General features: G+C 40.8%; 1 protein-coding gene across 11 annotated transcripts in view; it reads right to left on the bottom strand.

Annotated features, from left to right (window-relative positions):
- The window catches only part of SYNE2 (spectrin repeat containing nuclear envelope protein 2), a 342,816-nt gene that overhangs the window by 227,522 nt on the left and 98,569 nt on the right, over positions 1–16,725 (bottom strand). For all 11 annotated transcript variants that reach the window (XM_086709562.1, XM_086709567.1, XM_086709569.1 and 8 more), the window contains exons 10-14: positions 14,173–14,274; positions 11,679–11,816; positions 2,873–3,037; positions 2,144–2,256; positions 992–1,154 (exon numbers count right to left, since the gene is read on the bottom strand). In XM_086709562.1, the coding sequence (XP_086565688.1) occupies positions 992–1,154; positions 2,144–2,256; positions 2,873–3,037; positions 11,679–11,816; positions 14,173–14,274 (681 nt within the window). The remainder of the gene's footprint in view (positions 1–991; positions 1,155–2,143; positions 2,257–2,872; positions 3,038–11,678; positions 11,817–14,172; positions 14,275–16,725) is intronic.

Genomic DNA, 16,725 nt, shown 5'->3' on the forward strand with positions numbered 1-16,725 from the left:
ACAACTTTTATTAATATTGAATAATTTTTGTTAGATATATGAGAGTATGTTGTCAATAGATAACATCCATCCCACAAAAACATCTGAGTAACTACCATTAGTCAAATTATGATGTGTCCTAAGCAAGCAAATTCTGCTGTTGAAAAATACAGTTAATTAAAAGCTCGTATTTACTGTACACTTATTAAATTCCAATGGTATGATTACTTAAATGGAAAAATGAAAAATCAAAGTAGGAAATACATTCAAAACCTAGTCAAATTGAGAATGATGTCTCCTATTCAGGAATGTACGGTGTTTAAATCATAAATTATTAAATAAATCTGTCTTGATTGTGTTGTTCAATTTTTGCACTGAAATTTACAATCTTGGATTTTTCTTTTTTGCCACTCATTCCAAAAAAAGGGAAACAGAAAGAATGATATTAATTCCTAACTGTAGAAATGACATTTCTAGGATGCTTTTAATTTACAAAAGAACATATTTATATTTAAATCATTTGCAACATTTTTTCCCATTAATTTCAAGAGCCAACCCCTTTCTCCAAAAATAAGCCCCAAGACAAAATGTACTGTCTTTCCCACTCTTACAACTCGAAAGGCTAAGATTAAAATGTTCTAAAAAAAAAATTACTTTTTGAATGAAACCATGAATCTGAGTGGGAAAAATTCTTAAACAAGACATCCAGTAAGTGAATGCTGAAATTTTTAATAACCTGAAACTTTTTGTAACTATTATGTTAATTAGCCTGGTTAACAGAGTCTTCCCTGTTGTGGTAAATAATGTGGTTTTCTCTTTCTTACTCCTCCCAATGTCTGTTATTTGGCTACCTAAAATTCTGTTCTCTAGGTAATTTTAAGCTAATGAAAACTACCAAGAAAACTCATCTCAAAACCTGGAAAGGTAAAGGGAAACTGTCTTAAGGAAAAATGGAAACTTAGCACCCAGACATGGAGAACGGTTGTCAAAGACACAAAATAAAACAGCTTACATGCCAGTCTTCCAGCAACAATTCCACAGATTCTTTGTTCCCATATTTGACGTTCCAAACATCCAATTTTGATTTTACTTCATCTAGCAGACCAAGAACTGTGCACTTATAGTAATGAAATTCTAGAAGTGGAATGAATTTTTCCCCCGAAATGTTGTTGATTCTGGAAAATATTTCAGGTTTTAGAATTTAACTTCATATTACTGCCCAAATGCGAGATAATCTGTTTGGCATTTCTAAAAATATTGGGCCTTTGGCTTTTTATTTTAAACACATGGAACTCAGATGTATCCTCAAATTTTTTTTTTTTTCTTTTAAAGTAAGATGTACTACCCCCAACGTGGGGCTTGAACTCACAATCCTGAGATCAGGAGTCACATTGCTCTACCAACTGAACCAGCCAGGTGCCCCCCAATTTTTTTTTTTAACAGAGTAAAACAAATATTGTGGCTAAGAATAAAACAACTATTTCTGAGAGGAAAACATCTAATAGAACATTATCTGAAGAAACTATTCCCCTGTAGAAAAAGAATCCTATACTAAATGTTAATCTCCAAAATATTTTACTAAGTTTGTAAACTTTTGTATACCCGAATGCAACTATAATTTCAACATTTACATATTAAAACGGCTTTCATTATTATTTCAAATAATAAAACCCTCTTATTATCATTGTAATAAGTTGTGCATGAATAACGAGAAAAGAGAGGATGAGGTGGACAACCATCAGTTAAATAATCTCTATATTTACAGTATTTTAGAGTTTACGAAGTACTTTCAGATACCTCCTCCTGTCTCACCCAGTATCCTTGTGAGACACGAACAGGGTGGCTATCATTATTCTGTATTTACAAATGAGGATACATGCTCCAAAAGACAGTAACTTGGCCAAAACTCAGACACGGAGCTCGGTTTCTGACGCCATTTCTAGAACTTACCCCACCACCATATCCTACCATCCAATGAAAAAGGACGTATGTTAGTATGATGTGATGTTACTGTTACAAAAAATGTGAAGGTACTGTGAATCAAGATTTAAAGAATCCTTGTCAGAAGTTATCTAAAAATCTATACTTTTCTGGTCCGTATAGCATCCTGTTAGTGCTCAAACACGAGTGGCATCGGCAGTGGTGAAACGGTAGTGTTACAAACCGTGCTTTCATTTCCTCCAATTTCTTAGGTGATACGAGTGGCAAATTTTTTTCATCTCTATTTTCAAACGCCAGAAGAGTATGCGAACAACAATCAAATTTATCCATCAGATTCTGAAAAGAAATTCAGCATGACATCAACCAGACTTTTTGCCAAACACTGTAACTGGGGGTTCGTTAATCTCATTTGCTCTGCGTATGAGCTGCATCTTTTGTCCAAAAACTCATAAAGCCCTTACTTTTTTTTCACTAAAGCTTCGCCAGTGCGTAATTTCATCATAAATGCTTTACGCTGGAACATTTTACAGAGAGACAGACTGTAGTTTCTTTGGTAAAAGCATTATCCAAACCTTTTGTTTTGGGATTTATTTGTAATTCCTTTGTGAGTTCGCATGCCATAAATGTCGTCTATCAAATTCCTTCATACCATTTTGATGAGAACCCACTCTCTCACATTTTACGCCAGTCTCTTTCCTCCTTTTTGGTCAGGCTTTACGGCTGCTTTAAAACTGACTGGACTCTATTCTTATTGTTTCCACCTTGAACTAGCACAATGCCCATAAGGAAGTGAAAGTATCTTCTGGCTCCCCAAAATCCCCAAGGGAATCATTCCAAACCACCCTCAAAGAGGCACTGTATTTCCTTCCCTTCTCTCTAGGACAACGTCTTCCTCAAGAAGAAGTCCCTAACAAAGCACAGATTTTCCCATGTTTATTTGTTATTTTCCAACCTTGATTAAAGTCATTTTCTCTTGTATTAGAGCCACGGCTTCACAGTAATCCTGGGAAGCTGGCAAATCTTCATCGATAAGCTCCTCTACCTCCTGGAGCCAGGCTTCGATTTGATGCAGCGGCGAGGGCAAGGCATCATTCAGCTCCCTTTTCCACACATTAATCTGAAAAAACAAACATCAGCGCTTCACTAAACATTCTTCTGAAGTTTATTTCTTTGCACGCAGTTTGTTTAATACTTCAAAGTTTCTCTGATCCATTAGTCAGGGAAGTCTTTCTCAAACGGGCAAACTTCTCAGTTCTGTACATTTGCTTACCTGCTGATAGAGAAGATCATTTGTTTAAGAGCAATAGAAGGGGGCACACGAGGGGTGTCTGGGTGGCTCAGCTGGTTAAGCATCTGATTCTTGATTTCCTCTCAGGTCATGATCTCACAGTTCATGGGTTTGAGCCTCGTATCGGGCTGTGTGCTGACAGCCTGCTTGGGGTTTTCTCTCTCTCTCTGTCTCTCTGACCCCCCCCCAAAATATGTAAATACACTTAAAAAATAGATATAAAAGGGAGCACAAGGATAAGAATGAATATTTTGATAAATCCATAATCAGTTATGAGAGGGAAATTAGAACTATTTAAAGCACCCCTCAGGGCGCCTGGGTGGCTTAGTTGGTTAAATACCTGATTCTTTTTTTTTTTAATTTTTTAAATATTTATTTACTTGTTGAGAGACAGAGAGAGCGTGAGTGGGACTGGGGCAGAGAGAGAGAGGGAGATACAGAATCCAAAGCAGGTTCCAGGCTCTGAGCTGTCAGCACAGAGTCCGATGTGGGGCTCGAACCCACCAACCGTGAGATCGTGACCTGAGCCGAAGTTAGATGCCCAACTGACTGAGCCACCCAGGTGCCCAAGCATCCGATTCTTGACTTCGGCTCAGGTCATGATCTCATGGTTCGTGAGTTTGAGCCTCACACAGGGAGAGCTCTGCACTGACAGCACATAGACTGCTTGGGATTCTCTCTCTCCTCTGTGCCCCTCACCCGCTCTCTCTGTCTCGGTCTATCTGCCTGTCTCTCAAAATGAGTAAACGTTTAAAAAAAGCACCCCTTTAAGCAAGGGTAGACTGTTATACAGAAGGACCATCACCTGAAATGTTGTATGGCCTTGTGTTCTCTGACTTTACAACGACACCTCACGCTCAGATTTATAGATTATTTTTCTCACTAGTACTAATCATATATTCACATTACATATCTCTACCGTACCTCCTGAATATCTGTCCCTCACCGAAGCCCCCCCACAATCCAGGAAACCTCTTCCTTCCTCAGCCCTCCCTGCATGCACACAAATGCCAACTGCCTCTTTCCCCAAACACCGACTGCACTCCCAAGGTGTTCGCACTCCCTGGCCCTTCTACCTGGATGCTTTCCCCATTAATTCATTCATTCATTCAGCAAACACTTATAACCTATTGTGCTAAGAGCTGAGCATAGAGATACACAAGGCTTCTGGAATGGAGAGGGGACAGGTAGTGGTTGTACCACAAAGTACTGTGCAATGAGCACTGAGACCCCAATGAGATGTACACACGTGTGAACACTGGAGCATTTTAAATATGTGTGCTCAAAAATTTAAGCAAGAAACAGAATAACACATAACACCGATTTGCACAACTTAATGATACACAAGCACATAAATACGTTATGTATTTGGCAAGAACATATGAAACGAAAAGGCCTAAGGAGACGGGGAAATGAAGGAGGGCATGGGTTTAGAAAGAAATAAACACAAATCGGGGCGCCTGGGTGGCGCAGTCGGTTGAGCGTCCGACTTCAGCCAGGTCACGATCTCGCGGTCCGGGAGTTCGAGCCCCGCGTCGGGCTCTGGGCTGATGGCTCGGAGCCTGGAGCCTGTTTCCGATTCTGTGTCTCCCTCTCTCTCTGCCCCTCCCCCGTTCATGCTCTGTCTCTCTCTGTCCCAAAAATAAATAAACGTTGAAAAAAAATTTTTTTTTAAGAAATAAACACAAATTAAACAAGTAAATAAAAGTAAGAGTAGGGCCTTGCCTAGACTCATATGCCATGAAGGGAAGAGTGAGTTTAACACAACTCTCTACATCTGACGGTCAACCAGATAAAAACAAACAAACAAACAAACAAACAAAAACCCACAGGTCTTGCCTGAACCATCTAGTGGGAAGCAAAGTACATGGTTACAGTGAAATGTAGTCAGCAAGATAACAGAGCCAGGCAGAGGGGCCCAGGGAAGATCATGGAAGAACACTGATTCCACACCAATGCCCAGACTTCTTTTTGTTAATTTTTAATTTTTAATTTCTTTTTTTGTTTCAAGTTTTTATTTAAATTCCAGTTTGTTAACAGTGTAACATTAGTCTCAAGTGTAGAATTTAGTGATTCATCACTTACATAGAAAACACAGTGCTCACCACAACAAGTGCCCTCCTTAATCCCCATCACCCATTTAACCCATCCCCTGCCCACTTCCCCTCCAGTTACCCTCAGTCTGTTCTCTCTAGGTAAGGGTCTGTTTCCTGGTTTGCCTCTCTCTCTCTTTCTCTCTCTTTCACCTATGTTCATCTTTTTTTATCTTTTAAATTCCTGAGGCAAGGGAAACACAAGCAAAAATAAACTACTGGGATTTCATCAAGATAAAAAGCTTTGGCACAGCAAAGGAAACAATCAACAGAACTGAATGGCAGCCTTCAGAATGAGAGAAGATATTTGCAAATGACATATTTGACAAAGTGTTAGTATCCAATATCTATAAAGAACTTATAAAACTGAACATGCAAAAAACAAATAATCCGGTTTAAAAAATGGGCAGAAGACCTGAATAGACACTTTTCCAAAGAAGACATCCAGATGGCTAACAGACACGTGAAAAACAAGCTCAACATCACTCATCGTCAGGGAAATACAAATCAAAACTACAATGAGGTATCACCTCACGCCAGTCAGAACGGCTAACATTAATAACTCAGGCCACACTAGATGTCGGCAAGGATGCGGAGAAAGGCGAACCCTCTTTACATTGTTGGTGGGAATGCAAACTGGTGCAGCCACTCTGGAAAACAGTATGGAAGTTCCTCAATAAGTTACAAATAGAACTACCCTATGATCCAGCAACTGCACTACTCGGTATTTACCCAAAGGATACAAAAATACTGATTTGAAAGGACATATGCACCCCAATGTTTATAGCAGCACTCTCAACAATAGCCAAAGTGTGGAGAGAGCCCAAATGTCCATCAATGGATGAGTGGATAAAGAAAATGAGGTGTGTGTGTGTGTGTGTGTGTGTGTGTGTGTGTATGTGTGTGTATACATACACACACAAACGGAACATTAGCCATAGAAAAGAATGAAATCTTGCCATTTGCAACGATGTGGATGGAACTAGAGAATAACGAGCTAAGCCAAGTAAGTCGGACAAAGACAAATACCATACGATTTCACTCATATTTGGAATTTAAGAAACAAAACACATGAGCACAGATGCCAAGAATTCCTAAGCAAGATAAAAATCCAGCTCCTAGGCCACGTCCTTTCCTGAGGACCCCATTTAAGAATGTGGTTTTTGATCTGAACCCACATGGCTCTATTGTGGATTTTTTGGCATTCTTACTCTAAAGACCACCCCCCCCCATGAAGATCATGCACAAATTAAAATGTGTTTCAGTCAAATGGCTTCCTCTATTGAAAATAGGAGTTTTAAATCTGTGTTTCTCTTTCTCTTATAGTTCTACTAAATGAACTGCCACTGCTCTTTAACTTAAATTGATTTTAAATAAAGAATAAGCAAAATTACATTTTTTAAAAGAAAAGGGTTATTTGATTCATCATTAAGTGATTAAAAAACATTTACTGGGTGCCACCATGTGTAAGATAAATATCAAAAAGAAACATTCAAGCAAATGCCCAAGTGTAAAGATTTTTTTAAAGTGTATTTACTTATTTTGAGAGACAGAGAGAGGAAGAAGAGAGAGAGAGAGAATCCCAAGCTGACAACACAGAGCCTAACACGGGGCTTGATTCCACAAACCATGAGATCGTGACCTGATCCCAGATCAAGAGTTGGACACTTAACCAACTCAGCCACCCAGGCTCCCTGGAAGATGTTACGTGAGTAAAAAGCTAGGCTTTAAGGCAGTCAAGTGGAACTATTCATAAGCTAGAAGCATTAAACATTATAGTTTTCACATTATTTTTGTTTGTTTGTTTGTTTTTAGGTCTATTGAGGCCTAATTGACAACATAGTAAGATATTTAAAGTGCACATCATGGTGATATGATACACCTACACATTGTGGAAGGATTCCTAGTATCTAATTAACACACCCTCACTTCACGTATTTACCTCTTTTTTTCCTTTCTTGGTGAGAACATTTCAATTCAACTCTCTTAACAAACTTAATGATACAATACAGTGTTATGAAGTGTAGCCACTGTGTTTTACATTAGATCCTCAGACCTTACTCAACTGACAGCTGAAAGTTCGCACCCTTTTACCAACTTCAATCCCTCCTTTCCTCCATCCTGACCACCGCTTTTATCCTCTCTGTTTCTGTGAGTTTGACTTTTTTTTTTTTAAAGCTTCCAGACATAAGGAATACTATATAGTACTTTGTTTTGCTTTAGGTGCTTCAACTTTATCTTCTCAAACGACGTAGGACAAAAGATAGCTCCGTAATCTTGAACCATTAAGTATACGCCATTAAGCCTCCAGTTGGAAAATCATGAAAAAAACTGTTTTCATCATTATGAATTTTTAATACGCGCTTTCAGTATATCCAAATAATTTGTACATTTGCCAAAATAAAATAAAATAAGCCAGAAAGTTGATGAGTGAGTTAAAGAGAGCCTAAGAACAGTATCTTTAATCCAACTGATATTCTTTTCGCAACTGAAAGAAAGCTGAGTATGTTCTGAATGAAAAGGAACATGTGCTTTCTGCCTGAGGGCTGTACTCTTGTTTAGGTAACGGTCAGAAGGGGAAAGATAGAAGGCGATAATTACCTTTTACTACTCTTCTTTTTCACTTACCATAGAAAACTGGCTCCATACTTTTCTTTTTTAGTTTTGGAACTTATTTTTGAATTTAGTTGAAAATTTATATCTGATCTGAGCTGATCTTGTCAGGTCAAAATAACATAATGTTGGAGCGCCTGGGTGGCTCAGTCAGTTCAGTGATCGACTTCGGCTCAGGTCATGATCTCGTGATTTGTGGGTTTAAGCCCCGTGTCGGGCTCTGTGCTGACAGCTCAGAGCCTGGAGCCTGCTTCAGATTCTGTGTGTGTCTCTCTCTGTCCCTCCCCTGCTCATGTTCTGTCTCTCTTTCTCTCTCAAAAAAATAAACATTAAAAAAAAATTTTTTTTTCAACGTTTATTTATTTTTGGGACAGAGAGAGACAGAGCACGAACGGGGGAGGGGCAGAGAGAGAGGGAGACACAGAATCAGAAACAGGCTCCAGGCTCTGAGCCGTCAGCCCAGAGCCCGACGCGGGGCTCGAATTCACGGACCACGAGATCGTGACCTGGCTGAAGTCGGACGCCCAACCGACTGCGCCACCCAGGAGCCCCCCAAAAAATTTTTTAATTAAAAAAAAAAAACCATAATATTGCTATTTTGCATAGCTGGCTTAAAATGAAACCATTTACTGTGATGCCTTGAGGTAACTGTGTGCTCAAACAACTGAACCAGAAATTGTCTAGATGGTATTGACTTTTCTGTACCTGAAGGCTGTAAAATTAATATGTCTCATTTGCCACACCAAGACAAGGAGCTGTATTATAACGAAAGAATGGATTTTCAAGCTACTATCAATTTGTGGCACTGAACTCTTGCAAAATAGTGGTTTTTTTTTTTTTTTTTTAATGGTTTTTCTCATTATGTTGGGTACTTTTTCCCAATCACGTTCAATAAAATTAGGCCAGGTGTTTGTGGCCTGGAACACCGTGAACTCTACAGACAAGATCTTCTTCCTCTCGTGTTTTGTTGAGGCCGTGTAACCAGGAGCTCCTGTCCTTCTCAAGGGTCAGTTTCAAAGTCGCGATGAGAACACGAGCAGGGGACACAATGAGCCGGGCCACTTGATGGGAAGGTTTCCGGAGCTGCGCTAGTTGTCCCAAATTAGGTACTTGGAGATGGTGGCTCTTTTAAGTTACTGGACCTATTTACCACCCTTCATAAAGGATGTGAAAAATGTATTCTGAAAACAGGCTGGCGCTGTTGACAGCCGAGAGAGCAGGGGCCAACAGGGATCAACAAACTTTTCCAGGGCCAGAGAGAATTTTTGACTGGCAGATCATAAAAATCTCTGTTGCAACCCTGTAAATCCACCAGAAATCACTTAATTATCCACTTAAAATGCGTGAAGGGTATGGTATGTAAATTATACCTCAATAAATACGTTTAAAAAAAGGATGAAGGCAAAATAAAGACATTTAGAAATCAAAGAAAACTAACAGAATTTACCACCCACAGACCTGCATTGTGAATTTAAAAAAGTGTTTCAGGCTGAGGCAAATAAATTCGGATGGAAACTCAAATCTCTCCAGGAAAGAATGAAGAACATTGGAAATGGTAAATATCTAGATAATTATAAAAGACATTTTTTTCTGTTAATTTCTTTAAAACGTATGATTGTTTTTAGCAAAAATTGGTAACATGGTCTTGGGGACTTTAAAACATTTGTTTGTGGCATAAATATATTTATATGTAAAGCAACTATAGCACAAAGAATGACAAATAAATGAATCAATTTAACTGCAAGATTTCTTTTTTTTTTTTTTTTTTTTTAATTTTTTTTTTCAACGTTTATTTACTTTTGGGACAGAGAGAGACAGAGCATGAACGGGGGAGGGGCAGAGAGAGAGGGAGACACAGAATCGGAAACAGGCTCCAGGCTCTGAGCCATCAGCCCAGAGCCCGACTCGGGGCTCGAACTCCCGGACCGCGAGATCGTGACCTGGCTGAAGTCGGACGCTTAACCGACTGCGCCACCCAGGCGCCCCTAACTGCAAGATTTCTACATAAGAAGTTGTATGATAACTTAGAAGTTGTGTAAGTAGACTGCAAAAAAAGTTGTTTTAAGTTTATATATTTATTTTGAGAGAGAGAGAGAGAGACAGTTTGAATGAGCAGGGGAGGGGCAGAGAGAGAGAGAGAGAGAGAGAGAGAGACAGTTCGAATGAGCAGGGGAGGGGCAGAGAGAGAGAGAGAGAGAGAGAGAGAGACAGTTTGAATGAGCAGGGGAGGGGCAGAGAGAGAGAGAGAGACAGTTTGAATGAGCAGGGGAGGGGCAGAGAGAGAGAGAGAGAGAGAATCCCAAGCAGGGTCTGTACTGTCAGCGCAGAGCCCGACACAGGGCTTAAACCCATAAACCGTGAGATCACGACCTCAGCCGAAATCAAGAGTTGGACACTTAACTGACTGAGCCACCCAGGAGCCCCAGAGTATAAAAAAATGTCAATGTATATTGTAGGCTGACTAAAAACCTGATAGAAAGCAATAGAGCCAAAAAGCCTATTGGGGCACCTGGGTGGCTCAGTCAGGTGAGCATAGAACTTTGGTTCAAGTCATGATCTGGCAGTTCATGAGTTCAAGCCCCACATCAGGCTCACTGCTATCAGTGCAGAGCCCGCTTTGAATCTTCTGTCCCCCTCTCTCTGCCCCTCCCCCACGTGCTCTCTCTCTACAACAAATAAACATTTAAAAATTAATCAGTTAAATGTTTAAAAAAAGGTCAATAGATAAAATGAAATTCTAAAAATATCAACATAATCCAGGGCGCCTGGGTGGCTCAGTCAGTTGAGCATCTGACTTCAGCTCAGGTCATGATCTCGCGGTTTGTGGGTTCAAGCCCCACATCAGGCTCTGGGCTGACAGCTCAGAGCCTGGAGCTGCTTCAGATTCTGCATCTCCCTCTCTGCCTCTCCCCTGCTCGTGCTCTGTCTCTCTCGCTCAAAAACAAACATTAAAAAAAACTTTTTTTCTTTTTTTTTTAACGTTTATTTTTGAGACAGAGAGAGACAGAACATGAATGGGGGAGGGGCACAGAGAGAGGGAGACACAGAATCGGAAGCAGGCTCCAGGCTCTGAGCCATCAGCCCAGAGCCGGACACGGGGCTCGAACTCACGGACCGTGAGATCGTGACCTGAGCCGAAGTCGGACGCTTAACCGACTGAGCCACCCAGGCGCCCCAAAAAAACTCTTTTTTAAAGACATAGATAATCTGACACGATCAACCACCTTATCTTAACTGATATCTATAGAATGCTGTGTCAAATAACTACAGAATACATGTTCATTTTAAGTGCAAATGGTATTACACCAACATGCTCTATGTCTCGGGTCATAACACAAATCTTAATAAACCGAAAACAATTGAAATCATACAGATATATTCAGACACACATACACATGCATCTTCACACGTTCTCTCTAGGCTCATCCCTAACCCCCTCCGAGAACCTACTGATGGCTACACAGGACACTGGTCCACGGAAAAGGTGAGGCTGGTCAGTCAGAATATGGATAATCTACTCTAGCAAGGCAATCATTGATAGCAAATATAAAAACTTTGGACAAGCAGCTTTTCCAAGCAGAATGCTCTAAATTCCTATTTAAAGATCAATTACTACCCACGCGAGACCCTGGAGAAAAGAAAAGAATACTCTCCCAAGTTTCTGATGAAGCATCTACTCTTTTACAGCATTCCCCATGGAAGTCTAATCATCCAACAAACAAAGCTGCCCCACGAAAATGTTCTAATCAACATAACACGGTAACCTGGTAGTTGAGGCCATCCCAGACTTCTCTCAACTGTAACTGATCTTCATTCAGCTCATCCAAGTTCTTTTCTATTGGCAGGATGTCCAAAAAGGGCTCTTTTCCTTCATTGAAGGACTCCAAAAAGGACAGCAGGCTCTACCATCAGAAGAATATTTTAAAGACAGAAATTTTAAATCAGTTAATATAAGGTAATCCGCTATTTTAAGGTCTATCACTGAAGGTTATGTTTAAATTTTTACTTAAAGGGAGGTACGATTCCCTGGATTCAGGGTCCTCTACACTGATCTGGTACCTTTCTTCAGTGCACCCTGATCACTTGAGTGCCCTCATGGTAACACAAGTCACAGCTTGTGTCTCGTCAGCACTGTTGGATTTCTAAGGGAATGGAGCGGCAAGGTCACCCAGCTCTAGAGGACAAATCACGACGCCACACGGAAAATGGGAGTTTCTCTGTCCTCCCTGGATATGTGTTCACAACAAAATAAGCATGAGCGGAAGTGAGAACTATCCAGCAGCGGTCATCACGGACAAACGTGTCTATGATTAACTGTGCTCGAGCCGTTGCTTCCCAAGTTGTTTTTTACAGACTTGAGAAAATATGTTGTCCCTCGAAAATTTAATAAATTAAGCCTTTCTGGGCTCGTATTAGTGTGAAGTTCGTGTTTAAGAGTCACCAATTCCATAAATATTGTTTCAGCCCTTATTCATAATAATTGGCAGATTTTATCTTATTTTATTTTATTTCATTTCATTTTGGCTGAAGATTTAGGAGCTGGGGTGCCCAGCTGGCTCAGTCGATAGAGCATGTGACTCTTGATCTTGGGGTCGTGCGTTCAAGCCCCATGGTGGACGCAGAGCTTACCTTAAAAAGTAAATAAATAAATAGAATTTGGGGAAAGATTAAGTTTTATGAGCAAACCAAGGGATAATTACTGTAATTCTTTCTCACCCCTAATAACTCCCTAAGGCCTTTTATTCAAGAAAGCGGAATCTGTGGTGCCTTACTAAATCAAAGAGGTAGGTGAGAGTAAAGCACTTCCGGGGACGCTGGGCCTCTTGTCAATGAAAAACATATCAGGCCAAAGATGGAAGCAGCACAAAAACCTGTACAATCCAGATGGAAGGAAGACAAGAACATCCCATCCCTTTCTGCCCTGATGCCTCTAAACCAAAAAGGATGCTGTTGCCAGTAAGCCACACAATCCGCTGAATGTTGGCGTGGGACAGGCTGGATTCATCCAACTCGCCCACTCAGCCTGCAGGTGCTAAGTGTGGAGCAAGCACGTGACCGTACCCCTGCTCTATTCCCAGTGGAAATCCGATGGGGAGCAGAGCTGCAGGGACCGTGTGGGTTCTAAGGAACAGGGCTGAAAAATCCTCATCTCGGCTCCTGTTAGGCTCCTTCAAGATGGTACAGGTTCTCCTGGTCACCCAGGAGGAACCCCACGAAATAGAGAGCTGGGTCTTCGAGGCTAGACTTCACACGAACCCGCCTCTCCCTGGCAGTAGCTGTGTAACCTCAGGTGTCGTGGAATAACACCACCAAGTTCAGCAAGATGCTGTGATGCATAAAACGCTCGTCAGCAAGGTGCCTGGTACACTGCAGATATTCAAATGTGGTGACAGTCATAGTTGTCGTTCTTCCTCAAAGGGTGCCTCGGTTGAGGCCCTACACTTGGGGGTTATAACTTGGGGTTGGCTTCATTTTTTACTTCCTGATCTTTTTTTTTCATTCCATATAACCTAGTTCTGCTCTAGACTCTGGACTGGAAAACTTTTACTGTAAGAGGCAAGATAGTAAATGCCTAGGCTTGAGGGCCATACGGCCTCTATTGCCACTATTTGACTCTGGCGTTGCAGTGCAAAGGCAGCCACAGACCGTACCTTCATGGGCATGGCTGTGTTCCAGGAGTACCTAATTTACCAAATTGGTGGGGCCCACAGACCAGTTTGCCACGCCCTGCTATAAAATTTACTATTCAAGGTACCTTAAGGACCAAGTATTAGCAACACCTGGAAGCTTGCTGGAAATGCAGAATCTCAGGCCCCTCCCCAGGTCTACTGAATTAGAATCTGCATCTTAGGGGCACCTGGGTGGCTCAGTCAGTTAAGCACCTTCTTCTCGGTTCAGGTCACGATCTCACGATTCGTGAGATTGAGCCCTGCATTGGGCTCTGTGCTAACAGCGCACAGGCTGCTTGGGATTCTCTCCCTCTATCTCTCTGCCCCTCCCCTGCTCATGCTCTCCCTCTCTCTCTCTCTCAAAGTAAATAAATAAACTTAAAAAAAAAAAATCCGCATTTTAACAAGATTCCCCAGGGAGTTCACGTGCACATTAAAACTTGAGAAGCGCTCCTAGAACGTGATGCTAAAATTTGAAGTTAGTTTAGCATTTATGTAATTAACTCTGCAAGACTTTTTTTTCCCAAAAACATCCTACTCCTCCCTAAGAGTAAGCTGCAAACAAATTGCTGTTTAAAGTCATACTTACATCATACTTTTTAGAGCAGGTCTCATTTTCTGAATCCTTTAGCACTTTCTGTAGTTTTTTCTCTTGTAGAGTCAACCAGACCAGAGCATCTTTCACCTTTCCCTATAATTCACACACACATTTAACACTCTATCCTAAACAGACTTGGAGATTTTTCTTTTTAACAATAAAATTAGCAACTTCAAATGTCAGTGAAATAATGCAAGCATTACACACCAATGACTCCTTGTGCCGAAGAGGAAGTCTGCTTTTTCACCTAACACCTTGAATTTTAAAATGGATTGAAACTAGCACCTGAACATAATGTGCTAAAGAAACAGGGCATGCCAGCCCGATTTTTTTCTTTTTTTTGGCTTAGCCACTCCCATTATTCCGCAATTCTGAAGAACATTATTCTAAACTACTTACCCATAGTAAGCATTTCAGAATACTGCTTTCCGATACATCTAAATAGGGTTAATAAAGAGATGCTGACACCCAAATACACGGGCATCAAAAATATCTTAGGCAGGGGCACCTGGGTGGCTCAGTCGATTTGAGCATCAGACGTCGGCTCAGGTCATGATCTCACAGTTCATGGGTTCGAGCCCCATGTCGGGCTCTGTGCCGACAGTTCAGAGCCTGCAGGGTGCTTCGGATTCTGTGTCTCCCTCTTTCTCTCTCCCTCTCCCCCTCCCAGACTCACGCTTTGTCTCGCTCGCTCTCTCTCAAATATAAACATTAAAAAAAATTTTTTTAATATCTTAAGCATTTTAAAGACCCTAAAAATAACTACTAAAGGTTTTGTTTCTATCATAAGGATGTGAGTAACAATTCTTTTTTCCTAGATTCTTGCTTGCTTACATTCGAAAGTTAATTTCACTGCCAGAGAATAAAGCAAAAGACATTACATCTTATTTTCATTTCCTTTAAACTTCATTTACTTTTTCTCTATTAAGTAGGAGTGTTTTCTATATATTTTTGCATCTGATTTCATGGACAGTTTAATTTTTCATTTTATTTTTTAATAAGAAAATTACTTAGAAAAGAGTAGCTCCTCAGCAGGTCAGGAATAAGTGAACTGAACTGTAGGCCTCAGTCTCAGCTTGAGTCTCTGTTCCAGAGTCAGCAACAATCTAGCACAGCGCCTCAAACATAATGGTTGGAAAAACCTAGGCCCAAGTTTGTCACATACAATGTGATAATATGACCGCTTGTAAACATGTCTGAGGAAGCAGTCTAAATAAATATTAAAATAATATTCAGGGGCACCTGGGTGGCTCAGTTGGTTAAGCATCTGACTTCGCTCGGGTCGTGATCTCACGGTTCGTGAGTTAGAGCCCTGCATCGGGCTCTACGCTGACAGCTCAGAGCCGGGAACCTAGTTCTGATTCTGTGTCTCCTTCTCTCTCTGCCCCTCACCTGCTCACACTCTGTTTCTGTCTCTCTCTCTCTCAAAAATAAATAAACATTTAAAAAATTAAAAATAATAATATTCAAAAAGTTTACTAAATTCACAGCACTCATTTATCTTCAAAGCAGCAGAGAATAATTGTTTATTTTCATTTCTGCTCAGTGATTTTTATGAAATTTCCACCCACAATATTTCATGTACCTGACTGAAAGTCAAAGGAAAAAACTGAATAATCAAATGGCAAACTGATAGTGATTCAAGAGTACCTCAACAAACAAAGATCAAGAGTAGAACACACTGCTTCCATTTTTATAAATTATATGATCCCAGGGGTGCCTGGGTGGCTCAGTCAGTTAAGCATCTGACTCTGGATCTTGGCTCAGGCCTTGATCTCACAGTTCATGAGTTCGAGTCCCATGTTGGGTTCTGTGCTAACGGCACGGAGCCTGTTTGGGATTCTCTCTCTCCCCCTCTCTCTCTGCCCCTCCCACAATCTCTTGCTCTCTCTCAAAATAAATAAACATAAACAAACATAAATAAATAATATGATCCCAGGTATATGTAGCTAAAATTAGATTGTGGTGATAGTTGCACAAGTAAGTAAATATGCCAAAAACCACTGAATTGTAAACTTTAATTTTTTGTAATGTTTACTTATTTTTGAGAGAGACAGAGAGATACAGACAGAGCACGAGAAGGGGAGAGGCAGAGAGAAGGAGAAACAGAATCTGAAGCAGGCTCCAGGCTCGACGTGGGGCTCGAACTCATGAGCTGTGAGATCATGACCTGGGCGGAAGTCAGATGCTTACCTGACTGAGCCACCCAGGCAACCCTGAATTGTAAACTTTAAATGGTTTATTTTATGATATGTGGATTAAATCTTTAAAAAGCTGTGAAAATCAAAATAGACAAAAATGAGGTAGCTCTAGAACTTTTCAAGTTCCAGTGCTAAACGTAATTTGTCCTATACGGCGTCTATGTAAAAGTTATTTTTGATAAGTCAGCAAAGTTTAATAAATTACCACTTTTAACTTAAAAATGAAAAAAAAGGGGCGCCTGGGTGGCGCAGTCGGTTAAGCGTCCGACTTCAGCCAGGTCACGATCTCGCGGTCCGTGAGTTCCAGCCCCGCGTCGGGCTCTGGGCTGATGGCTCGGAGCCT

This window comes from Puma concolor, chromosome B3, assembly GCF_028749965.1.
Source record: "Puma concolor isolate L17-30 chromosome B3, mPumCon1.1.hap2, whole genome shotgun sequence".
Classification (NCBI taxonomy): domain Eukaryota; kingdom Metazoa; phylum Chordata; class Mammalia; order Carnivora; family Felidae; genus Puma; species Puma concolor.